We start from the raw sequence: 24,021 nt of genomic DNA, 5'->3' as shown, positions 1-24,021 counted from the left end.
TTATTTGTGAATTTATGTCTTTTTGCTAAGTTCTCAGATATTATTTCTTTAAATTCGGTCTCTGCCCCATGTTTTCTTTTGTCTTTTTTTTTTTTTTTTTTTTTTTCAGGGCGGTACCCATGGAATATGGAGGTTCCAAGGCTAGGGGTCCAATCAGAGCTGTAGCCAATGGCCTACACCAGAGCCACAGCAACATGTGCGATCCAAACCATGTCTGTGATCTACACTACAGTGCACAGCAACACCAGATCCTTAACCCACTGAACAAGGCCAGGGATCAAACCTCCATGTTTTCTATTCTCTTAGGACTCCTATTATTTACACATTAGACCATTTCATCCTACCTTCTAGATACCTTAATCTTTTTTTGTATTTCCAATTTCTAATGTTTCAGAGCTGTATTCTTAGCAAATTTTAATTTTTTAAATTTTAATTATTTTTTATCTTTTTAAATTACTCAATGAATTTTATTACATTTATAGCTGTACAACAATCATCACAACCAAATTTTATACCATTTCCATCCCAAACCCTCAGTTCATCCTCCCACCTCCAACCTGTCTCATTTGGAAACTATACGTTTTTCAAAGTCTGTGAGTCAGTATTTTGTTCTTCAAAGAAGTTCGTGTCCTTTTTTTAAATTCCACATGTAAGTGATAGCATTTGATGTTGATGGCGCATTGTCTGACTGACTTCCCTTAGCATGATAATTTCTAGGTCCATTCATGTTGCTGCAAATGCCATTATTTCTTTCCTTTTAATGGCTGAATAATATTCCATCATGTATATGTACCACGACTTCTTTATCTACTCCTCTGTCAATGGACATTTAGGTTGTTTCCATGTCTTGGCTATTAAAAATAGTGTTGTAAGGAACATTGGAGTACATGTGTCTTTTTGAGTTATGGTTTTCTCTGGATAGATGCCCAGGAGTGGGATTCTTAGCAAATTTTAAACATCTATGTCCATTTCACTAATTCTTTCTTTGGTTCCAAATAATTTTGTGTTTTATCCATCCATTGAATTAAAAAAATTTCAACAGTTGATATTCAAAATTTTGATTTTTTTTTTTTGAATTTCACATGGTCATTTTTGGTAGTCTCTTGGTATCTTTTGTTACTTTATTGTTTTATATTTCATCTTATTTTGTTATCTGGGAATGACAATATCTGAAGTACTTACTATCTATATCTGCTATTCTGCTATCTGTTGTTTCTGATGATTCTTGTTCAAAGTGGCATTCTTCTTTGTATACTTAATTCTCTTTGATTGTGACCTCATTTTTGGTTGCTCATCTGTCAAATTTTATCAGAACAGAATTTTTGTTGCTTCTATTGGGAGCCAGGGATACTACTGTCCTGGGATCATTTTAGCCCCCTTTAGTGGCCCAGCTTTATGAAGAGTCTGAAGGTTAGCTTCTTCACCTTGTGTATTTTCTGACTTTCTCCTACTAGAACATAAACACCATGAGGACAAGGAACTAATCTAACTGGTTTGCCTTATCTTCCTCACTGCCTCTTACATGGTAGGCATTACAAAGGTATTTGCTGAAAATTATTGAGTAGTTCCAATTGCCCTCCCCCACCCCCCCTTTTTTTTAAAAAAAACCTTGAAGTTATACAAAAAGCAGAATTGTAGTGATGGTGCATCATCAATTGAAAAGCTCTATATGAATCCATATTCAATCACTTAAAGAGTCAATAAAGAATTGAAAACACTAATAAGGTATATTAACTTTCCTTCCATTAGAATTTAAGAGTATTTTTGGCAAGAGCCAAATAGTAGGATATTTTTTCAAACACAGACTGGAATGTGTTTCTTCCCATTGGTCTATCCAAACTTCTTTTTATAGTTCCAACCAATAGACTGTACTTTATTTCCTAACTTGGAAAAGTGGCATTAACATTTAAAAAAAATTCATTGCACCTTATAGTTTGCTTTTACAATGATTTCAAAACTATTCTGTTATCTTAGATGAGAAAGTTGTTAGGCTGTTCAAGCTACTAATAGGAACTTGGTTGCTGTGTGATTGGAAGAATTAGTTTCAGATTTGTAAGATTATAGGAAGAGATTCTGGAATGATGAGTTTGATCCTGACAGCATTTCAATCATAACCCCAAAGTATAAGCAAATCATATATATTTTAAAATCTGAACTGCTATTTAACCTGAAGAAGACTAAACTTAAATTCACAGGGGAAACTTTTTTTTAGCCAAAGATAATCTTTGATAGTAAACTTACCATTTTCCAACTTGGCAGCCAATCAGGTACTGAGTACTAGTGTGTGCCTAACAGTTTTGTGTAAGATGTCTTATTTCAGACTTACATATAGGAGTGTATTTTTTTTTTTTTGGTCTTTTTGTCCTTTTAGGGCTGCACCCGTGACATATGGAGGTTCCCAGACTAGGGGTCCAATCGGAGCTTTAGCCACTGGCCTGTGCCAGAGCCACAGCAACGTGGGATCCAAGCTGTGTTGAAACTACACCACAGCTCACGGCAGTGCTGGATCCTTAACCCACTGAGCAAGGCCAGGGATCGAACCTGCAACCTCATGAATGCTAGTCAGTTTTGTTAATTGCTGAGCCACGGCAGGAACTCCTAGGAGTGTATTTTATAAGCATCTGTGTAGTCTATCATAAGCATTTTAAGGACAAGAGTAAGCTCTGTTCATTATTAGGCTTTTGCACTGTACCTGTAATTCTGGTGTGAGATTATAAAGACCAGAACTGTTGTGGCTTTTAGAGTAAAGGGCTAGATATTAACACAAGAATAAAAGAAGAAAATCACACAAACACGAGACCTGTCTATCTTACTAGCATGTGATATATGCTCTGTGATACATTTCTACAACAAATTCAGTTCAGATTATGTAAGTCTTTCATTTCAAGGAACTTAAAATCAGCTGGACATACAGGAAACACATACAACAAAACTATGAAATGGCAACACAGAGCGGTGTATTCATTAAAAACAGGTGGTTCTGAAAATACAAGCTATAGAAGTTGAGAGAAAGAGGAGATCAATGTGGGTAGTTTGAGAATATTTCAGGAGGAGGCAGTATATACACTTATTTGGGTGAGGGGGAGGGCATTTGGGAAGAGCAATGGGAATGAGCAATGAGAATGAGGGAGAATGGATATTGTGATATATTTAACAACAGAGGGAAAAGTATCCTGTCTGCAACAGCATTTGCTCAGAGGAGTAGCTAGAGATGATGCTGGAGAGGTAAGAGCATAGATTGTGAAAGTCCTCAAAATTTTCGTAGACCTTAGCTCCATAGAGACACGGACAATGTCTTTTTAGTTCACTCTGGTACCAACCATAGAGACTGGTATATAGTATGTGCTCAATAAAATGCCATTGAATGGATTAACTGTATGGATAAAGACACTTTGAAATATTGAGGCTTTATCTGGAGATTGGCGGAGACTCATTTGGAGTTTGAAGATGTCACATTATAAACAGTGTTTTAGGAAAACTAGGCAATAGACAAAATAAACTGGAGGGAGTGAAGGGAGGATGTAGGGAGAGCAGTGGCTTTCCTGTAATCATCCTTTGGGTGAGAAAGGTCAACAGTGAGCTGAGGATAGTGGGAAAGAAGAGTTGTTTTGAAACTGAAGCAGATGGATTGTGATTTGTTGGCAAGTTTTTCTCCTAGAAGATATGAAGGGGATGTTGTCAAGATGATAAATAATTAATTTTTGTAGTTGGTAGTTGAATTTGAGACTTTCTACTCTCATTACTTGGCTTTTTTCTAATATTTCATTCCCCACATGATTATTTGATTGAGCTTTTTTTTTTTCCCCAATGATGTCAATTATCCACCAATCATTTTTTAGAAATTTTTTACACCTATTCTTTGAATATTTCTGAATTATCAGACTTACACAGTTCTCATCGTATCAGGATAGATTTGGGAACTGCTCACATAGAAAACAACTAGAATATCTGTTGTGAGGGTGTATAGAGAAGTAGCTACAGGGAAGGGAGTGTGAATTCCTGAAACTTGCAATTCAGGGATCAGTCTTAGAGGTTTAATAAGTTACTGTACTGTTCTCCTCAAAGCTTAGAACCCCACCTCTTCAGTTCAGAACTTCTTGATCTGGTGGCTGTTGGAAGGTTGCTTACTAGCATGAAGCTCTAGGTGATAACCCTCCAGGGCAGAAGGAGACTGTTCTTGTATTTTTTCTTTTTACTCTGATACATAGGAAAAGTGGATTTGTTTAGAGTGTCCGTTTTATTCTCCAGCCCAGCTCAGCCCTGCCCCTCCCTGACCCTTGTTTAGACATTTCTTGAGTGTCAGTTGCCTTAGGATACTGCACTAGGTCAGCCCTGTTCTCCTGGGATACCTCAAAGGTCCCAGGAGGAAGAGTCCACCCATCCCACCCGGGCCGACTTCGAGGGGTGTCACTGGTCCCTAATTTTACTTTGACCCGCGTGCGGACCACCCAAAGCCCTCCTCCCACTGAGGGCCAAGCCCCCCAGGCAACCGTGGTCTCCCCCCCTGACCTGAGCATCACTAGGGGAGGGGACAAAACAGTTTCTTTCTTACTCTCTCCCTCTGAGATCAAAGCGGGAGGCCGGAAGGCCACCCAGAACAACAACACTGGTATTATTACTACTATTATTTTTTTTTAACGAGGACCCAGGTCGGGGAAGGGAAGACGCAGGCCTCACCGCACGCCGCACCTCCGCTCGCTTGGGGACAAAAGCTCGGGCAGGCGGCGCGCCCCCGCGGCCGCTGGACCCGGTGGGCCTGGCTGCTGGCCGGGCGGGGGAGGCGGGAGGCGGGCCCCGCCCAGCGCGGGCCTCGGGCTGTCAGCGTTGCCGCGCCCGGCGGATCCCCGTGCCCGCCGCGTCCCCGCCCGCCGGCCGCGCTGCGCCCAGCGGCGCCAGGTGTCCTGCGGGAGGCGTCCCCGCGCGGCCAGCCGCCTCCCCGCGCGGGCGGGCGCGGGTGCACCGGGTGCGGCTCGGGGCTATTTTCCTCCCCACGCCCTGGCAAGTGTCTCCGGCGCCCTCCCTGCTGCGGCTCCTGCTGCCTGAACCATGTCCGCGAGGGGTAAGTGGGGGCCAGGTGGGCACCGTCCACGGACCCCGCGCCCGGTACGGCGGGGCGGGCTCAGACCAGGGCGGGCCGGGCAGGTGCGCGAGGGCGAGGGGCTGCGAGAGCCGCGCCGGCCGCAGCCCGGCCTGAAACTTTGGCATTAGATCCCCGGGCTCTGGCCGGCCGGGTGGGTGGGGGTGGTGAGGGGGTGGTGGTGGAAGGAAGCCCTCGCCCTTGACCTTGATCCCCGGATGTGGGCGAAGGCTGAGGGCCAAGGTCGGTGTCCGGCTTACCTGTACCAGTCGCACGTCTGGGCTGGGAGGGCGTGGGGGGATGGGCTCGCCGCTGCCAGGCCGGCCGGAGAGCGGCCTGAAGGGCTGACCGGGAGGGAGGAAGAGGTATTTTTTTCCTCCTTTCTTGTTAGCATTTTGCAGCTTGGTTATGGAAGGTATCCAGGGCTCGATGCAGTAAGATTTAAAGCTGCAGTAGCTTACACTCCATTAACAAAAAGTAAATTCTACCTGTACTCTTTCGCATTGATCTCCCTTTCACCTCAAGGCGTTTTCTTTCTGGAGTCAACAGATTACTGCAGGTGAAACTGGGCGAAAGAAAAAAAAATCAGAATTGCTTTTTAGGCAATAGGGAAGGGAATGTATTTCTTGCCATCTGGAGCCAGCGGTGATGCTGGGAGAGTGGGTTAGTCATAGCTCAGTGGCTGCTACTATGAGTGAAATATTAAAGAGATCAAGTCATTGTGCAGCTTGCCAGCAATTAAGGCAAAGTGACTTGGTTTCTCTGCCATAAGCCTTTAAGGAAAATATTGATTATTTTTAGAAAGTACATTTGCAAAGCAATAAGTATCACCCCTTTTGATACCCTGAAGCTTTAAGAGGAGTTGAGGAGTAATTTTTTTTTTCACCCCAGAGGGTGAACCTTGCTTTCTGAGAAGAGTGTAAGAATTTCATATGTATCGGATAATTAAGTGTTGCCTTTCAAGGTTCATTCTGGGGCATGTAAGAAATAAAGTAAATTCTATCGATTGTTTAAACTCCTTTTTTAAAAAACTGGTCTTTGTTGGTCTGGCAATGTGGTTGGTTGGTTCTGTGCCTGGAAATGGGGTGATGCTGGGGAGTCGCAGTGAGGGAAATTTACATCATAGATCTCACCTGGGGTGATATGGGGCCCTGAGACACTACCTGCCTGATGAAGCCTAATAATTTCTATGTATTAGAGAAAAGAAAAAAGAGGGTGGAACAGATATGATTACAGGGAACTGGATGTTTGTATGGGATCTTCCATGTGATCTCAACTGCATAATCTCTGAACTGTGTTCTAAGACAGGCTTTTGGTCCTGACTTCTGTCCTAAGTACAAAGAACACGTGGGGACCAGTTCTCATAGGTTGTAAAACTCTCTGTGGTCAGAGTCCACTTCTGATGTGGCTTTGTGCCACCCAAGCCTCTTAGTACACAGATCCTTGCACTTTGTAGGCGCCAAGTAGCTCCTGGGAACCTTGGTCTGTCCTAGGAGGCATCAAGTTCATTACATAACCTCCCAGTTTCACCTTGCCTCTGGCCCCTTGTATTACAAGGTCCCTGTGGTTTATCTAAGGATACAAAATGAAGATGGCCCCATTGATTCAGAGGCTAGAGCACTGAATTGGGACTTGGTTCTTGAATATTTCTTCTTGAACCTGACTTCGAGCAGGATGATTTGGAGTCAGACACGGACATTTCACTTAATCTGTCTTGTTTCGCCTTGAAATTCATGTTGGTAATCTTGCATTTAACAGTTTAGAGTCTGACTATTATGTCAGAGAGAGGAAAAAATGTGATAAATATCAGTTATTATGAGTCTAGCCCTTGACATGTGTTCTATCAATTAAGCCTCACAGTAACTGAATCAAGTAGATACTGTTATTACCTCCCCAATCCAGCAACTGCCCTGAGCTCCAGCAGTGGGTAGATGGCAGATCCTGATTTTTACCCAGGTCTGTGTGACTTTTCATCACGTCCGCTTTGTTTTACTGCCCCTCTATTACTCATCCTTGGAATATTATAGTAAACATCATGGTCATTGAGTTACTGAGAGAGAAAAGGCCCTATTCTTGAGATTGAAAGGAAATGGCCTTGGGAGGTTATTTGGAATTCCCAGGACATTTCGGAATGCCTTCGTGGACATTTGGTAATGGTCAGGTGAGGGTAACCTGGCCATTGATCCTTGGTGTTGTTATTCCTCTGATATCCCCACTCTAGTTCCTCCTCTTACACTTTCAGGACCAGAACTTCCTAGAAATTACCAGTGACTGGGTTTTTCCTTCTGTTTTTATGAAGTACTTTCATTTTTATGAATTTGCAAAAAAAAAAAATTCTAAATGATTAGTAGAGTGCCTAGTGTAATAGCTACTTGAATTCAGCTCATGTTGAAAAATGTCTGTTTGCCATTTATTTTTTTATGAAAGATGTTTTCAGAACTGAGCTCCACTATGCTTTTCTTTTCTTTTTTTTTTCTGTCTTTCTGCTATTTCTTGGGCCGATCCTGCGGCATATGGAGGTTCCCAGGCTAGGGGTCTAATCGGAGCTGTAGCTGCCAGCCTACACCAGAGCCACAGCAACGCGGGATCCGAGCCGCGTCTGCGACCTACACCACAGCTCATGGCAACGCCAGATCTTTAACCCACTGAGCGAGGCCAGGGATCGAAGCCACAACCTCATGGTTCCTAGTCGGATTCATTAACCACGACGGGAACTCCTCCACTATGCTTTTCTAATGGAATACCTGCTCTCATCTCTATTCCTGACAGTAGAGATAAACCTTTAGGGTCAGAAAGTTAATGTGTCTGCTTAAATACCAAACTTATCATTAGGAAGGTGTTTAGATATAGGACAGATGAGTCTCCTTAATTTAAAAAGTGATCACTGCTTATTTCTAGTATCTAGACTTGTAGGTTATAGCAGGGATAGGATAGAACTATTTTTTAAAAATTGAAAACATTGAAATCAATGGAGCCTCATAAAAGTACTTTTATTAATAACTCTTAGAAAAATATTTTTGAGTTCATGTCTTTAAGATACAGAATACTGGAGTTCCCGTCGTGGGCTTAGTGGTTAACGAACCCGACTAGTATTCATGAGGATGTGGGTTCAATCCCTGGCCTGGCTCAGTGGATTAAGGATCTGGCATTGCTGTGGCTGTGGCTGTGGCTGGCAGCTGTAGCTCCAGTTCGACCCCTAGCCTAGGGACTTCCATATGCCGCAAGTGTGGCCCTAAAAAAAGACAAAAGACAAAAAAAAAAGATATAGAGTACTAAAATTTAATTCATTATTCAAACTAAAAATAAAAGTGATTCTTAAATTCCATGGTAAGTTAAGACATTTCCCACATTGTGGTCTTTTAGAATATTCTCATCAAAGAATTTTAACTTGGTGTTGTATTTTTACTGCTGGAGATCAAAATGGAGCCATCATGCCTTGATTTTTGAGTTGACAAAGTGGAGGAAATTATAACACCTGGAATAACCTTTCCAAACCTGGGAAGAATAGTCTTGATAACCTTTTAAAAATGTAGACTCTCAGGCCTCATTCCAGGTCTAATGGATCATAAATTCTAAAGGTAGAGCCCAAACATCTATATACTATGTGAAAAGCTCCCCAGGTAATTCTGAGGATCATTAGATTTGAGCAGGGTCAAAGAATCATCTGTCGTATTTATTAAACATGCTGATACGAGAGTTCTGCTTCAGATTTACTGACTCTGGCTAGTCAGGGAAAGGCCTGGGAATCTGAGTTTTTAAATAAGCTTCAGTTGATTCTTATATACAGGCAGACTCGGCAGCTACTGAATCAGAGTTTGTTACTTGTAATTCAAAGTTCTGTACCATCCATCGAGTTTTGAAAAAAGCTATTCTTGAGTTATAAAAGTAATGTGTTGAAATTTATTATCAACGTATTAATATTATGAAAATATCTTCATGTTTTAATGGCTATATTAAATATTTAAATTGTAAAGTATTATATTAAAATCCAAACAGAAGTATATTAAGTTAAAATGAACATTTTCTATTTGTATTCTCTTCTGAGGAAATCCTCAGAATCAAGCATGGCAAACAGCGCATACTGAGTATGTCTCCTTCCCAGCAATTTCTATCTAGTTAGCTTTTGGTTCAGTTCAATAAATATTAAATGCCTGTTTGGTATAAGACACGTGGCAGATGATAGGCACTCTACACAGAAGAGAACACTCATGAGCCTATTAGGTTTTAGGAAGCTCGAGGCTTGAAAAAAATAGACCCAGGGGTGTAAGGATAGAGTCCACTGTGCTGGCAGAGAATTAACTCAAAGTATGTATGTTCTAAAAATGTTAGCTCAGTCTTGCTATCTTTGCTTTTCAGAATTTCCATAAAACTAAGAGCAATGTGAATGTTCGCCCATTGGAGAAATGAGCAATACGGTACAGCTATTCTATAGGCTGCTATGGACCTGTTAGAAAGACTGAGTTAGGTCTTAGGTGTTGGTCTGGAATGATGGCCACGATACATTATTAAGTGAAAAGAGCAAGTTTTATGATAAAATATATGTAATATAGGATCCCAGTTCTATAAACTGAGACAAGGCTTTCATTGTGCATATGTGCGTGTGTGCCAGGAGCATAGAGAAAATCAAAGAACAGTACACACCCAGCATTTAATAGTGGTTAAGAAAAGTCAAGGGTAAAAAAAAAAGTCAAGGGTAAAACAGTTAAAGTCAAGGTTAGGGAGGGGAGAGAGTTGGCTTTTCTTTGAAAATATCTTTGTGTTGCTTGCTAGCAAGTGGATATAGCTTTAAAAGACTGAAAGAAAAACTGAACAAAGGAAAAATGTCCACTTCATCCCCACATATTTATTTCATTTATTCAAGTCAGGGATAGAGATTTTTATTCATTAATTCAACAAACATTTATTGAACACCTGTTCCATGCCAGCAGTCAGTGACTAGGACACAACCAATACCCTCAAGGAACTCACAGTTCTGTGGGGGAGACAAATACATAAATACTCTTTTTTTTTTTTTTGTCTTTTTTGCCATTTCTTGGGCTGCTTCCTCGGCATACGGAGGTTCCCAGGCTAGGGGTCGAATCTGAGCTGTAGCCGCTGGCCTACACCACAGCCACAGCAATGCGGGATCCGAGCCATGTCTGCAACCTACGCCACAGCTCACGGCAATGCCAGATCCCCAACCCACTGAGCAAGGCCAGGGATCCAACCCACAACCTCATGGTTCCTAGTCGGATTCGTTAACCACCGAGCCACGACGGGAACTCCTATAAATACTCTTTATAAAAGGAGATGCTGAATGCAGAGAGGAAGAGAGGGAGAATGTGGGCTTGAGAGTTTTAAGACAAAGGGATGGTGCCGAACATAACCAGGGAGGTGAGGACCATGGGATCAGGTGAGGCTTCTGAAAGAAGGCAGGGATGTTTTCTTGGAGAACGAGTTGGATTTAGCTAAATGAAAAAGGATGGGGTGGAGGGAAAGGCTTTCCAGGGAGGCTTGGGTGTGGAAGAAACAGTTGTATGTGGGTGTGGATCTGGAAAGCATGTAGATGTGGGATGCAGGTTTGCTAGGCAGACAGGGGCCAGATCTCTGCTGAGTGAGGAGGTGCAGTGGGCACCTGGCGGAAAGACCAAGGATGTAGGGATTTTCATTGAACAGGCAAGTGTGGTTCCAGGGAGCGCAGTGGAAGGTTGTCAGTGGTGAGTGGGAGAGAAATGTGTAGCAGGAAGGGAGAAGCACAGGGCAGAAGGGATGAGGGGGGAGAGGAAATGGATGAGGCTGGGGGCTCCCTGTCCTTTCCATGCGGACTGCAGGAATGCGGGAGGTGGTTGGACACAATTGGCCTCAGATGTCTGAGCTCTGAAAGGAGGAGTTCTGCTTGTAGACCAAGCTGAACCCTGAGCAGTATTGGCTGAAGGCAGAGAGGTGGTGAGGGCTGCCATCGGCTTATAGCGTAGCAGCTAAGCCCTGTGCTGGACAGTGGCTCTTTCCTAGGGCTGTGGTGCACTGGGACCCTAGGAATCAGAGCTACCCTCATTTTTGCTGATGCCTTCAGCTTCCATGTTAACACAAGTAGGCTCAACCAACATGAATCTGCTAACTGGTAAAGGAGAGACTTCCATCCTGTTTCTTCTCTCTTGCTTCTTGCTGCAACTCTGTGCCTGTTAATACCTCTAGTTCCTTCACTCTACTTATTAGTTTCTTTTATGGTGATGGTGCAAAGATTCATGCACTCAGAGTTCTTATTTGGTGTTATGGGAGGAGGACTTTTTCTGGCCTATATTAGCTCGTGTTTTTCCTCTCTTGAGTTACAGAACTCTGAAGCAACTTATCAAACTGAAGAAAAAGAACAATATATTTGAAAGCCAAGATTAGCCACTATAAGTTTTGGTGTTTTAGAAAATAAAACAGCAACATACTACACTTCATGGAAGTCCTTTGTTTCATGTAAAATCAATGGGTTCCAATTGAGTAGTTTTTTTTTTTTTTTTTGCTTTTTGCTTTTTAGGGCCACACCCGCAGCACATGGAGGTTCCCAGGCTAGGGGTTGAATTGCGGCTGCAGCCACCAGCCTACACCGTAGCTCATGGCAAATCTGCATCCTCATGGATACTAGTCAGGTTTGTAACCAAGGGAGCCACAACAGGAACTCTGAGAGGTAGTTTTTGACATCAGTTTCTCACATGTAGGAGAATCACATTTCGGAAAAGATTTTCAGAAGGTTGAATTGTTTACACATTGTATCTGTGAATAGAGTTATAAATATATTTTTAAAATTCAAGGAGTTCCTGTTGTGGCTCAGTGGTTAATGAATCTGAGTAGGAACCATGAGGTTTCAGGTTCGATCCCTGGCTTTGCTCAGTGGGTTAAGGATCTGGCGTTGCCGTGAGCTGTGGTGTAGGTTGCACACTTTGTTCGGATCCTGAGTTGCTGTGGCTGTGGCGTAGGCCCGTGGCTACAGCTCCGATTGGACCCCTAGCCTGGGAACCTCCATATGCCGTGGTAAGCGGCCCTAGAAAAGGCAAAAGGACAAATAAATAAATAAATAAAATTTGAGACCTCATGTAGAGAAGGTTGAGTTAATCATACTTCTCCACTTATGCAGTTCATTAGGTCCTTCCCTTGTTCAGGTTACTTATTGACTTATTTTCTTGTCTTGTTCAGTTTATTTACTGATGCATTTTTATCCCCATCCCCCAATCCCACTGCCTTTTGCCAAAGGCAACTATTCTACTACAGTTGATATATGTGTCCTTGCATTTGAAGTAAAACCAATTCTTAGACCAGTACTTATATTTAAAGCTGTAAGTACAAAGTTATTTTACATTATGTGCGAATATGTGTCTCTGTGTTTCCAAGATTAATCAAAATCTTATGTGGATATCTGGTTTTATGAACATATATATATATATTTTGATCTTATTTGGAAGTTTACATAACTTAATGCAACAGCGAGCCTTGTTCTTCTAGGGACTCGATGTACAAAGTGAAAAGAGATTGTTCTCCATCCCAAAGGAATACAAACTAAGGGGTGTGTGTGATTGTGTGTGTGTGTATAAAGTTAGGCACACAACTGACCAGGATAGGAGGTGATAAACATTATCAAATAGGAATAATCCTACTGCTAGGGGAGTTGCAACTACTTTGTGCCTGGAGCTAACAAGAACACCTTCCGTTCACAGAGGACATGGAATTTGAGTCAGATCTCGAAGGATAAGTAGGGATTCGGTAGGGAGAATACTGAAAGACATGCTTCCTTTCAGGAGGAACAGCTCAAGTATAAACATGGGAGACTAAAACTGCAGGACACGTGGGGAGGCAGGAGTCAGTGAGATATGAGAAGGTCATAAGATTTGGGGGGAGCGGGGGAGGACAAATAGAGACACCAAGGAAATGATGCGTTGAACCAGGAAGCCTTTCCATCAAAGGCTTTTCCTTAACAGAGAAGTGCAGACTTAAAGAAGGGAAGCGAGAGGGCTGTCCTTGGTACATTCAGATAATTCCTCCCCTAAAGTTGTTCAGCTGCACAATATTGGAGGTGGTATTTTATTGCCAAATTATACCTCAGTGACTTACCTTTTTTTTTTTTTTTTTTTTTGCTTTTTAGGGCTGCACCCATAGCATGTGGAAGTTTCCAGCTTAGGGATCCAATCAGAGCTATAGATACCGGCCTGCACCACAGCCACAGCAACATGGGATCCGAGGCATGTCTGTGTCCTACACCATAGCTCACAGCAACATTGGATCCTTAACGCACTGAGCGAGGCCAAGGATCAAACCCGCATCCTCGTGGATACTAGCTGAGCTGCAATGGGAATTCCCTCAGGGACTTACATTTTATCCTGACCACAATTCTCATTTAGGTAAAAACCTTACCCAAAGCCTCTTATGTTTCCTTTCTGATGGTCAATTAGGCTCTCTGAGCCTTAGCTTTAATTTTGTACCTGACACCAGAATATTCCAATCTTAAGGATGCTGCCACACGGGAGGGTTGAATGCAGCACAGCCAAGCGACATTTTTGACTACGGCGAAGGGGAGGGGTGAGGCCATTTCTCCAGAAGTGTGCCTTCCTAACGGATCCTGTTTTTACCTGCACACCACTAGTTCCTTCAATTCTAGAGAGGAACAAAGCAGTAGTAGTTCATAGAACCTCTTAAAATGAAAGGTGGAATTTTGTAAAATTTTATGGAGCAATATCTTTGAGAGGGTAAATTAGGCATCATCTTTCTTTTTCCATCATCTTTTGGGGGAGAAAGGTTTCCTTTTTTGTGGGCCTGTGGCTTCAGGTTCTTCTCTAACTTAATCCATAGGAGTGTTTACTTACATACTTAGTACTGATCACTTGATGTAGTGTGACCTTTTGTTGCTCCATTCACAAGGTGCTACTTCTTAAGCCCAGAACTTGTGGCACCATTATCTGCTTAATCATTATTTCTGATTACTTGGTAGAGACATGAAAAAGATTGTGAGTGGTCAGAATTTTCCGGATTAAAGCAGCAGGTTCTAGGAGTATCATCCATCCATCCATCCATCCATCCATCGACATCTATGGAGCCTTCCTAGAACCATCATCAAACATCCATCATCAAACATCTATATTTATTACATTTTATAACATCACTTGGAGTCAACAGCACATCCCTCCTTCACTGTCCTATTCTCTTTCAAAATATGCAACACTAGCAGCTTATGCCTAAAAGAAGCTGCTTTGTTCATTTTCCTTAAGGACTTTTTTGCTTTTTAGGGCCATACTGATGGCATATCGAGGTTCCCAGGATCTTGAACCCACTGGGCAAGGCCGGAGATCGAACCTGCGTCCTCTTGGATGCTAGTGGATTCCTTTCCACTGTGCCACAACAGGAACTCCAAAGACTTTTTGAAGTTCTGTGGCCCTCTCTCGCAGCCCATCTTGTCTACTCATCCTGGTGACAGTACGGCAGGGCTAAAAGGCTCTATGACTCTACCTCATAGATAAAGCAATCCTAGTGTTCCCCCTTCGGTTCTCCTGGGTACTCCCATTTTCAACCCTTGTTTTCTCCTCCACAAGTTAGAGAACACTCTTTTCTGCCTTTGGAAATGCTTCACGATCTAGAGCACAAACGTCAGACAGCAGCCTGAGGAGAAAATCAATTGACTTACAGACTGGAGAGGAATTGGTATAAGAGTTAAGGATGGGGGCGGGGAGGGAGAAGGAAAGGGGAAGAGAGGGAGAGAGAGAGAGACTAGGAGAGCACAGAGGATTTATGTTGATTAAACAAGACTATTACAAACTGGAGTTCCCATGGGTGGCTCAGTGGTTACCGAATCCGACTAGGAACCATGAGGTTTCGGGTTCGATCCCTGGCCTCGCTCAGTGGGTTAAGGATCCTCAGTGGGTTAAGGATCTGGTGTTGCCATGAGCTGTGTTGTAGGTTGCAGACGCGGCTTGGATCCCGCGTTGCTGTGGCTGTGGCGTAGGCTGGCGCTATGGCTCCGATTTGACCCCTAGCCTGGGAACCTCCATATGCCATGAGAGCAGCCCAAGAAATGACAAAAAGCCAAAAAGCCAAAAAAAAAAAAAAGACTATTACAAACTGAAAATAGACATCAGATTTGAGTATAACCTAGGTATTTGCTAGTGTAAATTGAATTATCACATTGTCCTTTATTAAAGGTGGAATAGAAGCTAGTGGGGTTGAAATTTATCTTAGATATACAAAGGAGACCACAATGAAGAAAATACTTTTTCCTCTCCCTTCCGCCAAGAACAGAAATGCCAACAACTTAGGTAAAAATTTCTGGACAGCAAGCCAGAAGACAGTGTGAGGGACAGTGGTTAAGTCTTTTGCCCTTTCAGACTTCCTCACTGATATTCTATTAGCTAATATTTATTGAACCTCTTTTCTAGAGTGGTCAGATTTATTTCAAATCCATTCCTGGACAGACAGTACTAATATATTGATGAATGTAGTTACTTAACAAATATTTATTGAGTACTCCGGAGTGAGGATTGTCGTGATTTGGGGGTGAAAAAGTATTAAAAGGTGTTAGAATTTGTGATTGAATGAGGCTGGAGCAAAGAGGGCTGATCAGCTTTTATTGCTGACATTAACTTACCCTTAGATTATGGCACCATGTAAGTTATTGTCCAAATGGGAACCTTCAGTCTAGGACGAATGCTAGGCCTGGCAGGATAGTGGGATGTCGGTGTATGGGGGGTTATCTCAGGCAAACTGGGACTGTGGCCTTCGTAACCAGAAGAGGTCCTAGCCAGCATGTGTTTTGATGGCAGTGTATTCCTTGGTCTCAAAGGAAGAATTTTTTTAGTATCTGAATATCTGCCTGGAGTGTTAGCTGCATTGTGTATTAGCTCTATCAAAACTTTGACTTAAATCCTAGGCTTGGTGTTTCCTGGTGGTTCAGTGGGTTAGGGATCCAGCATTGTCACGACAGCAGCTCTGGTTACTGCTGTGGCTCGGGTTTGACCCCTGGCCTGAAAACGTCCACATGCCCCGTATGTAGCCAAAAAAATTTTAAAAAGAGTCCTAGGGTGGCCATCTCCTCCTCACCAATCCAGCCCATTTCTGGGCTATTTTTTCTCTCATAGGAAGTCATTATCCTTTGGTGTAATTACCATTATAGATGAACAATGACATTTGATATGAAGTCAAAACCCAGGTGAATTTTTAAATTTGGGGGAAGTAATTCACATGATAGTTTTCTTCGACTGGGGTAAATTATCTAGAGAAAAACTGCTGCTAAAAGGAAATGTTTAGTGCCCTTGATCTTCCATAGTCATTTAAAATGAATGACTTGGGAGGGAGTGGGATGGACGGGGAGTTTGGGGTTGGTAGATGCAAACTATTACATCGAGAATGGATAAGCAATGGGGTCCTACTGTACAGCACAGGGAACTATATCTAATCTCTTGGGATAGAACACGATGAAATATAGTATTAGAAAAAGAATGCATATGTATATATATATATTATATATATACACACATGACTGGATCACTACGCTGTGTAGCAGAAATTGGCACAACATTATAAATCAACTATACTTTAATTTAAAAAAAATGAGTGGCTCTATTTCTTCCAGTTAGTTCAGTTTCAAAGCAACTTTAAAATGTGTAGTTCCGTCTCCTTATGGTTGTGCTTAGACTCACTACCTATTTGTAGTATTTAAGATTTATTTCCCCAGGACGTTGCATTATTTTGTTGGAAAATTTATCTAATATGTATTTACCACTAGAAGGAAATTGTCCGTATTTTGTTTTATAATTACTGGGTGGGCAGGTTCTTATTTAGTAGATCTACCCATGAAATTCTTTGTATTACTGAGCCCTATGTTAGAATAAAAGTGAAAGCAGGAATTGTGTGTCGAGCCCTCAAAAATTATTTGCTGATTGATTAAAGGTCATATGATTTTGGTCCTTTGTTCAGATAATTTCTTTTTTTCTGCTTGTGTGATGAAGTGCTCTACATGCATAATTATAATTATTCCCATGTTAATAAAGTAAAGCTCTTTATTCTGTACTGTGTGTTCTTTCTCCAGCTCTTTAACTTTATTACATAGGAGAATAACATTTGATGGTATATATGCAGTCATGCTGGAGTCAGTTTATACATAGTTTTCCCTAAAGAAACTATCCTCTGATATGTTTTGCTTAAAACCGTGTCTAAGGTTTTTACTCATGCTTTCCTTTCTCCACTTATTAAGAATTCATTTAAAAGAACACGTCCACCACAGGGTAGCCACCCCGAGAACTGAATGGTAACAATGGAGGGAAATGAGGACAATGAAGTCAACAGCTATTTCGGGCTTTCAGCTCCAAGTAGGAATGAACAGAAGGAGAGGAGTCCCAGAGTCTGGGGGAAGGAGGGAGGGGAGGGAAGATATCCTTTTTAAATGTTAAAAAAAAAATGTAGAAAAGAGGGTTAGGTTGGCAAACTCTAGTGGACTCTAGGGAAACTTGTTGCTCTTGTTCTGTGTAAAACAAGGGAATCTTTATTTTCATTCATTTTAGTATTGGGGCGAATAGCAAGCCTGAACCTCATGATGGTTTAGTTTTCTCACCAGTTCCTTAGCTCCTGTTTATTTTAGGAGAATCTGGTCACTTGTGAGATACTTCATATAAACTGTGGAATTGGAGTCATAAATAATGTATTCATTTCTCTGGTCATTCAGTAAGTGTTAGCTGAACATGTACTAAGTGCTTCAGTGATTCTAAGTGTTGGAGTGAGACAGTCGCTTACCGAAGAAACATGTCATGTCACACGTGGGGTTAAAGTGCTATGAAGAAAAATAAAGAAAAACAAGGAGAAGAGAGGAAGTTGGGGAGATCAGAGGACAGGGCAAGTGCTATTTCAAATGAAACGATAATGGAAGACCTCTTTGATAAAGTGACTGTGAGCAGAGAACTGAAAGAAGGGAGGGGTCATGCAAATTCTGGCAGAAAGGTTTTCTGGGAGTTCCCATTGTGGCTCGGCGTGTGAAGAACCTGACTAGTATCCATGAGGATGCAGATTCAATCCCTGGCTTCGCTCAGTGGGTTAATGATCTCGCGTTGCCATGAGCTGTGGTGTGGGTGGCAGATGTGGCTTGGATTACGGGTTGCTGTGGCTGTAGGGTAGGTAGCGGCTGCAGCTCCGATTTGATCCCTAGCCTAGCGTATGCCACAGGTGCAGCCCTAAAAAGAAAGGAAGAAAAAATAAAAAGGTTTTCTGGCAGTGAGATAAGCAATGCAGAGGTGTTGATGTCTATCCTATGGGCGTGTCCTGGGACCAGCAAGAGGCCAGTGTGGCTGGATCAGAGAGGGCAGGGGAGAGGGGTGGAGATGGAGTTAGAGAGACAGTTGAGACGGGGCTGGTCCTGGCAGGTCACCGTGAGGACTTGAGTTTTCCAGTGAGTGAGAACTCCTGGATCGTTCTGGGGAAAGTTGTGACATGATTCGATGTCCTTTGAGAGGCTCACTTAATCAACACTGTCGAGACTAGATGGTAATGAGCAGGGGTAGATGCAGGAAGACCCCTTAGCAGGTTACCATAATGGTCAAAACAGGAGAAAACGGTGGCTTCGACCAGATGGTAGGAAAGCAGCTGGTGAGAAGTCAGTGGATTCTGGAAAAATGCTAAGGACGTGCTTATATGACTTGTGGATGGGTGAGAGCATGGGGTAAAGGGAGGAGGACAGTTGTGGATGCCTCCGTTTTCTCAGAAACCAGGATAGCATGTCTTCTCCGGGATGGGGGAAGATTATAGAACAAGCAGGTTGTGGGGGAGAGGGAGGGAATCAGGCACTTTGGACATTTCAATTTGAGATGTCTCTTAGGCATTCTATTAGGAAGATGTTCATCATGCCCATTTTACAGATAGAGAAGATGAGGCATTAGAGAAGTCAAGAAATTTGCCTGATACCAGTAATGGTTGGTCCAGGATTTAAATGCAGGCCTTGTTGATGAGAAAGTTCCTAGGCCAGGAATTGAATCCGTGCCACAGTAGTGACAATGCTAGTTCCTTAACCTCCTGAGCCACCAGAGACCTCCCAGAATCTCTTTTTTAGAGACGTGGCAAAATGATACTGTTATTCATCTTGCAAAATGAAATATATGAAAGTTTGAAAAAGAAGAGTAAGAAAGGGAGGCTAGCCCTACCAGATTTTAAAACGTAATGTGAACCTACAATAATTAAAATACTTTAGTATAGGAGAGAAATTAGAGTAGTGGGAAAAGATTAGAGTTCAGTGCGCACTTGTATATAAAATTTAGTTGTAGTAAGGTAGCAGTTTAAGATCGGTGTGGGAACAGAGTTCCTTGATGGCTCAGTGGGTTAAGGACCTGGTGGTGTTGCTGCTGTGGCGAGGGTTCAGTCCCTGGCCCTGGAATGTCCACGTGTTATGGGAACAACCAAAAAAAAAAAAAAAATCAGTGTGAGAAGAGAGATTCAATAAATGATGTGAGTACAACTGGCAATTTATAAAAAAGAAATCTGGACCCCTTATTTCTTACACATGGGTCAACAACTCCTAATGTGTTACATCAAGTGTAAAGTAAATGAAACTACAGCGCTCCTAGAAGACAACATAGGTGAATTTATAACCCAAGAAGATTAGAAGATTCCTGATCTTTCATACAGGATGCAAAGCTTAAGAGCCTTGTAAAGAAAGAAAAGGGAGATACATTCGAGTCCATAAAAATACGAAAAGAGTTCTGTGTGGTTCAACATACACCACCCTGCCTTCTGGCTGGTATCACAAAGCCCCAGCAGAGCTGACTTGAACCTGACCGTCTGCGCCGGGGAAGTCCAGCCAGCAGGTAGCAGGAGAGGAGGAGGCGTGAGATATTTCTGGGGCCCTTTAGAAAGCGTGGCAGGTGCTTTGACGATGTTAGTGCTGGGATTCACCTGCGGACCTCACCAAAGTGTTACCCTCTGCACCAAGCAGGCCAGACGGCTTCTGAAGACAGCCTTCCCCCCTCATTCCACAGACACAGAGGGAGAGTTTTCAGTACCAAGTGCCACGGGTACGGCAATGAGTACGGCGTGGTCCCTGCCTCAGAGAGGCCAGGTGGACCCGGGTTGGATATCTGGAGTTGGAAGGCCATGATCATTCCCGCTCTTCCCTGCTTTCCAGAACATTTGCCTTGCTTCGGATAGTATGGGCTGAGGCTTTCCCCCTTTTCTGGACAGTTGTAGGAATAATACTAAATGGCCGTCTATCCTAAGGTTAACATTAAACTACCCAGGGACACCGGCATGTCTTTACCTTGGAAAAAGAGGTGACGCGGTGGCAATGCTGGACTTCTGCTACAAGGGGGACACAGGAGCACTTAGAGCTGGGCTAGAATGGGCAGTCTACTGACCTCATTTATCTCGCCTTCTCCCCTCCCAGAGCCAAACTGCCTAAAGTGATAAAGAATATTTACTTGCTGGTGCTCAGAACGTTTGAGCATCCTATTAGTGATTCTTGGAGATTAGCCTGCCTGGGTCCCTGAATCCCTTTGATTAATGGGGCCTTGCTTTGGAGGCATCCTTTTGCCCTGATTGCTCTGCTAATAACACTTTTTGAACTTGGCAGTATAGCTGCTCTTCCTCTAACAGGGACCCTTCCTCTCCCCAGACTTTTTCAGACGAAATTGTACAGAGTTGTCTCTCCTCCCTAGACTGTGAATTCTGGGAAGCCAGGACCGCATGTGACAAGTGCATTTCCAGCTCCTAGCCTACCCCAGACCCTGAGGCTGGATACTCACTTAATGGACAGTAACAGAGAGATTGGGAGAAGAAAGGTTGCCATCCATGACATCCACACCTCAGTGGGATAGACAGACTTAGGAAAGGTGCCAGGGTGGAGGGAGAAAGTGCTGTCTAGGAGTTTCTAAGTTGTTTTGGTTAACTCTTTGCAGTTGGACATGACTTGAAAGTCCACTTCCTCATATGCCCCTCCTTTAAACCTGGTCAAGGATGCAGCTTTTCCTACTTGGGCCAGGAGTGTTTTATATGCAGATTCTAACTCCGTCCTTGTGTTCTTCAGTGGGCTAGGTTTTGGAAGGCGCTGAGTAGACACTCTCATGCGGTTGCTCTGATGGGCAGTTCCCCCTGACCCTTGCCACTGAGGGTTTTTTTTTTTTTTAATTAAAAAAAAATTTTTTTAGGCTACCCCCGAGGCATTTGGAAGTTCCCAGGCTAGGGGTCAAGTCAGAGCTGTAGCTGCCGGCCTACACCACAGCCATAGCAACGCCAGATCTGAGCAGCATCTTTGACCTACACCACAGCTCACAGAAACCCTGGATCTTTAACTCACTGAGCAAGGCCAGGGATCGAACCTGCATCCTCGTGGATACTAGTTGGATTCATTACTGCTGAGCCACAAGGGGACCTCCTGCCCCTGCATTTCATCTTACTATAAGCTGGTGGGTACGCCAGGTACCGTGGCCCTCCTCCCCCTCCCCCTGCTCACATCCACACTCCTTATTCCTACCCATCACAAGGTTCTGGATGTGACAAGGATACTAGGGCATCTACCGAGTATGCTGTATGGTCCACAGCATTTGTAGCTATACATTAGTCTCCTTCCAAGCGTCCCTCAGTTGCCTCTCTGAGCAGGGTCAGGAGCTACCCTTGTGGCTCACCAGTAATGAATCCACCTAGTATCCACGAGGATGCAGGTTCGATCCCTGGCCTTGCTCATTGAGGTAAAAATCTAGCATTTCTGGGAGCTGTGAGTTTCCTAAGGTATTATGTCATTTTGTGTCTAGGAATGAGCTCTTTAGGTTCTTATGTTTGGACATTCAGCTTGCCTAGAACCCTGCTGCCTTGGTATAGACCACCTTCTGGAGCACTGCCATTTTTCTGGTGCCTCTGGTCACTTCTCCCACCCCCACCCAGACTGGCCATAGTCTCCCTAAACTGGTTTGAGTTAAGTGTGGCCAGAGGCTCTTCCCCAGAGCATGACTGAGACCAAGGTGTAACTTAGAAAATGAGCTAAAAACTAAAAAGGTAAAACCTTCTTTGTGTCTGCAACCTATGCCATGGCTCATGGCAGTGCCAGATCTGGCCAGGTATCGAACCTGCGTCCTCATGGATACTAGTCAGATTAATTTCTGCTGAGCCATGATGGGAACTCCCTAAAATCTTCCTTTTCAGTCCTAAGAGCTATAATATCACCATCCAGGAAGAGTCTTTCGATGTAAGAGAGGAATATACACATATACTTAGGTATAAAAGAACAATTTCTTAAAAAAATGTTATTATAGTTGATTTACAATGTTCTGTCAATTTCTGCTCTATGGCAGTGATCCAGTTATACATATATATGTTCTTTTTCTCATATTATCTTCTACCATGTTCTATCGCAAGTTCCCTGTGCTGTGCAGTAGGACCTCATTGCCTATCCATTCTATATGTAATAGTTTGCATCTACTAAACCCCAAACTCCCCATCCATCCCACTCCCTCCCCCTCCCCTTTGGCAACCACAAGTCTGCTCTCGATGTCTGTGAGTCTGTTTCTGTTCTGTAGATAGGTTCATTTGTGTCATGTTTTAGATTCCAGATATAAGTGATATCATATGGTATTTGTCTTTCTCTTTCTGACTGACTTCACTTAGTACGAGAATCTGTAATACCATCCATGTTGGTGCAAATGGCATTATTTTGTCCTAAAAGAACAGTTTCAATAAGAAAAATGAGAGGTGAAAAGTCCTCATCATCTGAGGTAACCACCATTATCAGTTTCTTGAGGTTCTTTCCTAGAGAAAAGTTATGTGTGTATTAGACACTAACATCAGTTGTTACCTATAAAATTATGATCTACCTACCTGCCGACTTAAAAACAAAACCACTTTGTCTTTTCACGTAATATATCTTGTTCCATGTTCGTATATACATTTATAGCTTATAAAAGCGACTGCTTAGTGTTCAAGAAGATGGTTGTACCATATCTGACTTACTAGTCCTTTTTGAGAGATCTTTGGCCGGTTGGCTTTTATAGACAATGTGGCACTAAACATCTTTGTGCGTATGTGTTGTTGAGATTTTTCTGACATAGCCACAGGTGTCCGTTGACTTTTTTTTTTTTTTTAATTGCTGCACCTTTGGCATATGGAAATTCCAAGGCTAGGGGTCGAATCAGAGCTGCAGCTGCTGGCCTACACCACAGCCACAGCAACATCAGATCTGAGCCACATCTGTGACCTACACTACAAGTGTAGGATCCTTAAGCCACTGAGTGAGGCCGGGCATCTACATTCTCATGGACACTATGTCAGGTTCTTAACCCACTGAGTCACAGCAGAAATTCCAGCTGTAACTTTTAATGAGACTTTACTGTGGTTCAGAGCAAATGGAAAGGGAACAGTGGAAAGAACAAAGGTTGACTTGCCCTAGGCTCTCTCCATGCTGTCTCCTGCCTTGTCTCCATCCATTCTCCGTCCAGCTAGGAACAGCTTATTTCTACAGCCCTAGGAAGTGGTACAGATGTCTCTTTTATGTATACCAAGGAAGGACTTCCCTGGTGGCTCAGCAGGTTAAGGATCCAGCCTTGTCACTGCTGTGGCGCAGGTTCAATTTTTGGCCTGGGAACTTCCAAACAAGCAAAACAACAAAGTTTGCTGCCAGTGTGACAAAAAACAAAACAAGAACAACAAAACAAAAAAGTGTTTATACCAAGAAATAGACTACTTCCAGCCCAGAGAAAAAAAAGAATATTTGCTTTCCCTTACTTCCTCTAAAGCCAGCCTCATTGCCTGTTGTGGGATTAATTTTCTCCAGAATGATCCATTGGTTTTAGGACAGGATAATCACAAAATAGTCTGGTGCTGATATATTTCCCAAAGACTGGATTATTGCTTCTTATTCATGGTTACTTGTTACCCTCGGTTAAAAAAATAAAACCTGAAAATTAATTCTTTTTAAGGTTGAATTCAAATTGCCCTACTTACTTTAATTAAATTCCAGTAATGCTTAACTCTTG

The 24,021-nt window shown here is 42.8% G+C and overlaps 1 protein-coding gene across 1 annotated transcript in view; it reads left to right on the top strand.

Moving 5' to 3' along the window:
- Positions 1 to 4,820: 4,820 nt before the first annotated feature.
- The window catches only part of LOC125115610 (actin-binding LIM protein 1-like), a 226,269-nt gene continuing 207,068 nt past the window's right edge, over positions 4,821 to 24,021 (top strand). The window contains exon 1 of the mRNA XM_047759837.1: positions 4,821 to 5,059. Within this exon, the coding sequence (XP_047615793.1) occupies positions 5,047 to 5,059 (13 nt within the window). The 5' untranslated portion in view covers positions 4,821 to 5,046. The remainder of the gene's footprint in view (positions 5,060 to 24,021) is intronic.

The sequence above is a fragment of the Phacochoerus africanus genome, chromosome 15 (genome assembly GCF_016906955.1).
Source record: "Phacochoerus africanus isolate WHEZ1 chromosome 15, ROS_Pafr_v1, whole genome shotgun sequence".
Classification (NCBI taxonomy): Eukaryota; Metazoa; Chordata; class Mammalia; order Artiodactyla; family Suidae; genus Phacochoerus; species Phacochoerus africanus.
The sequence above is the reverse complement of the archived record's forward strand: the minus strand, read 5'-3'. Positions and strand labels throughout refer to the sequence as shown.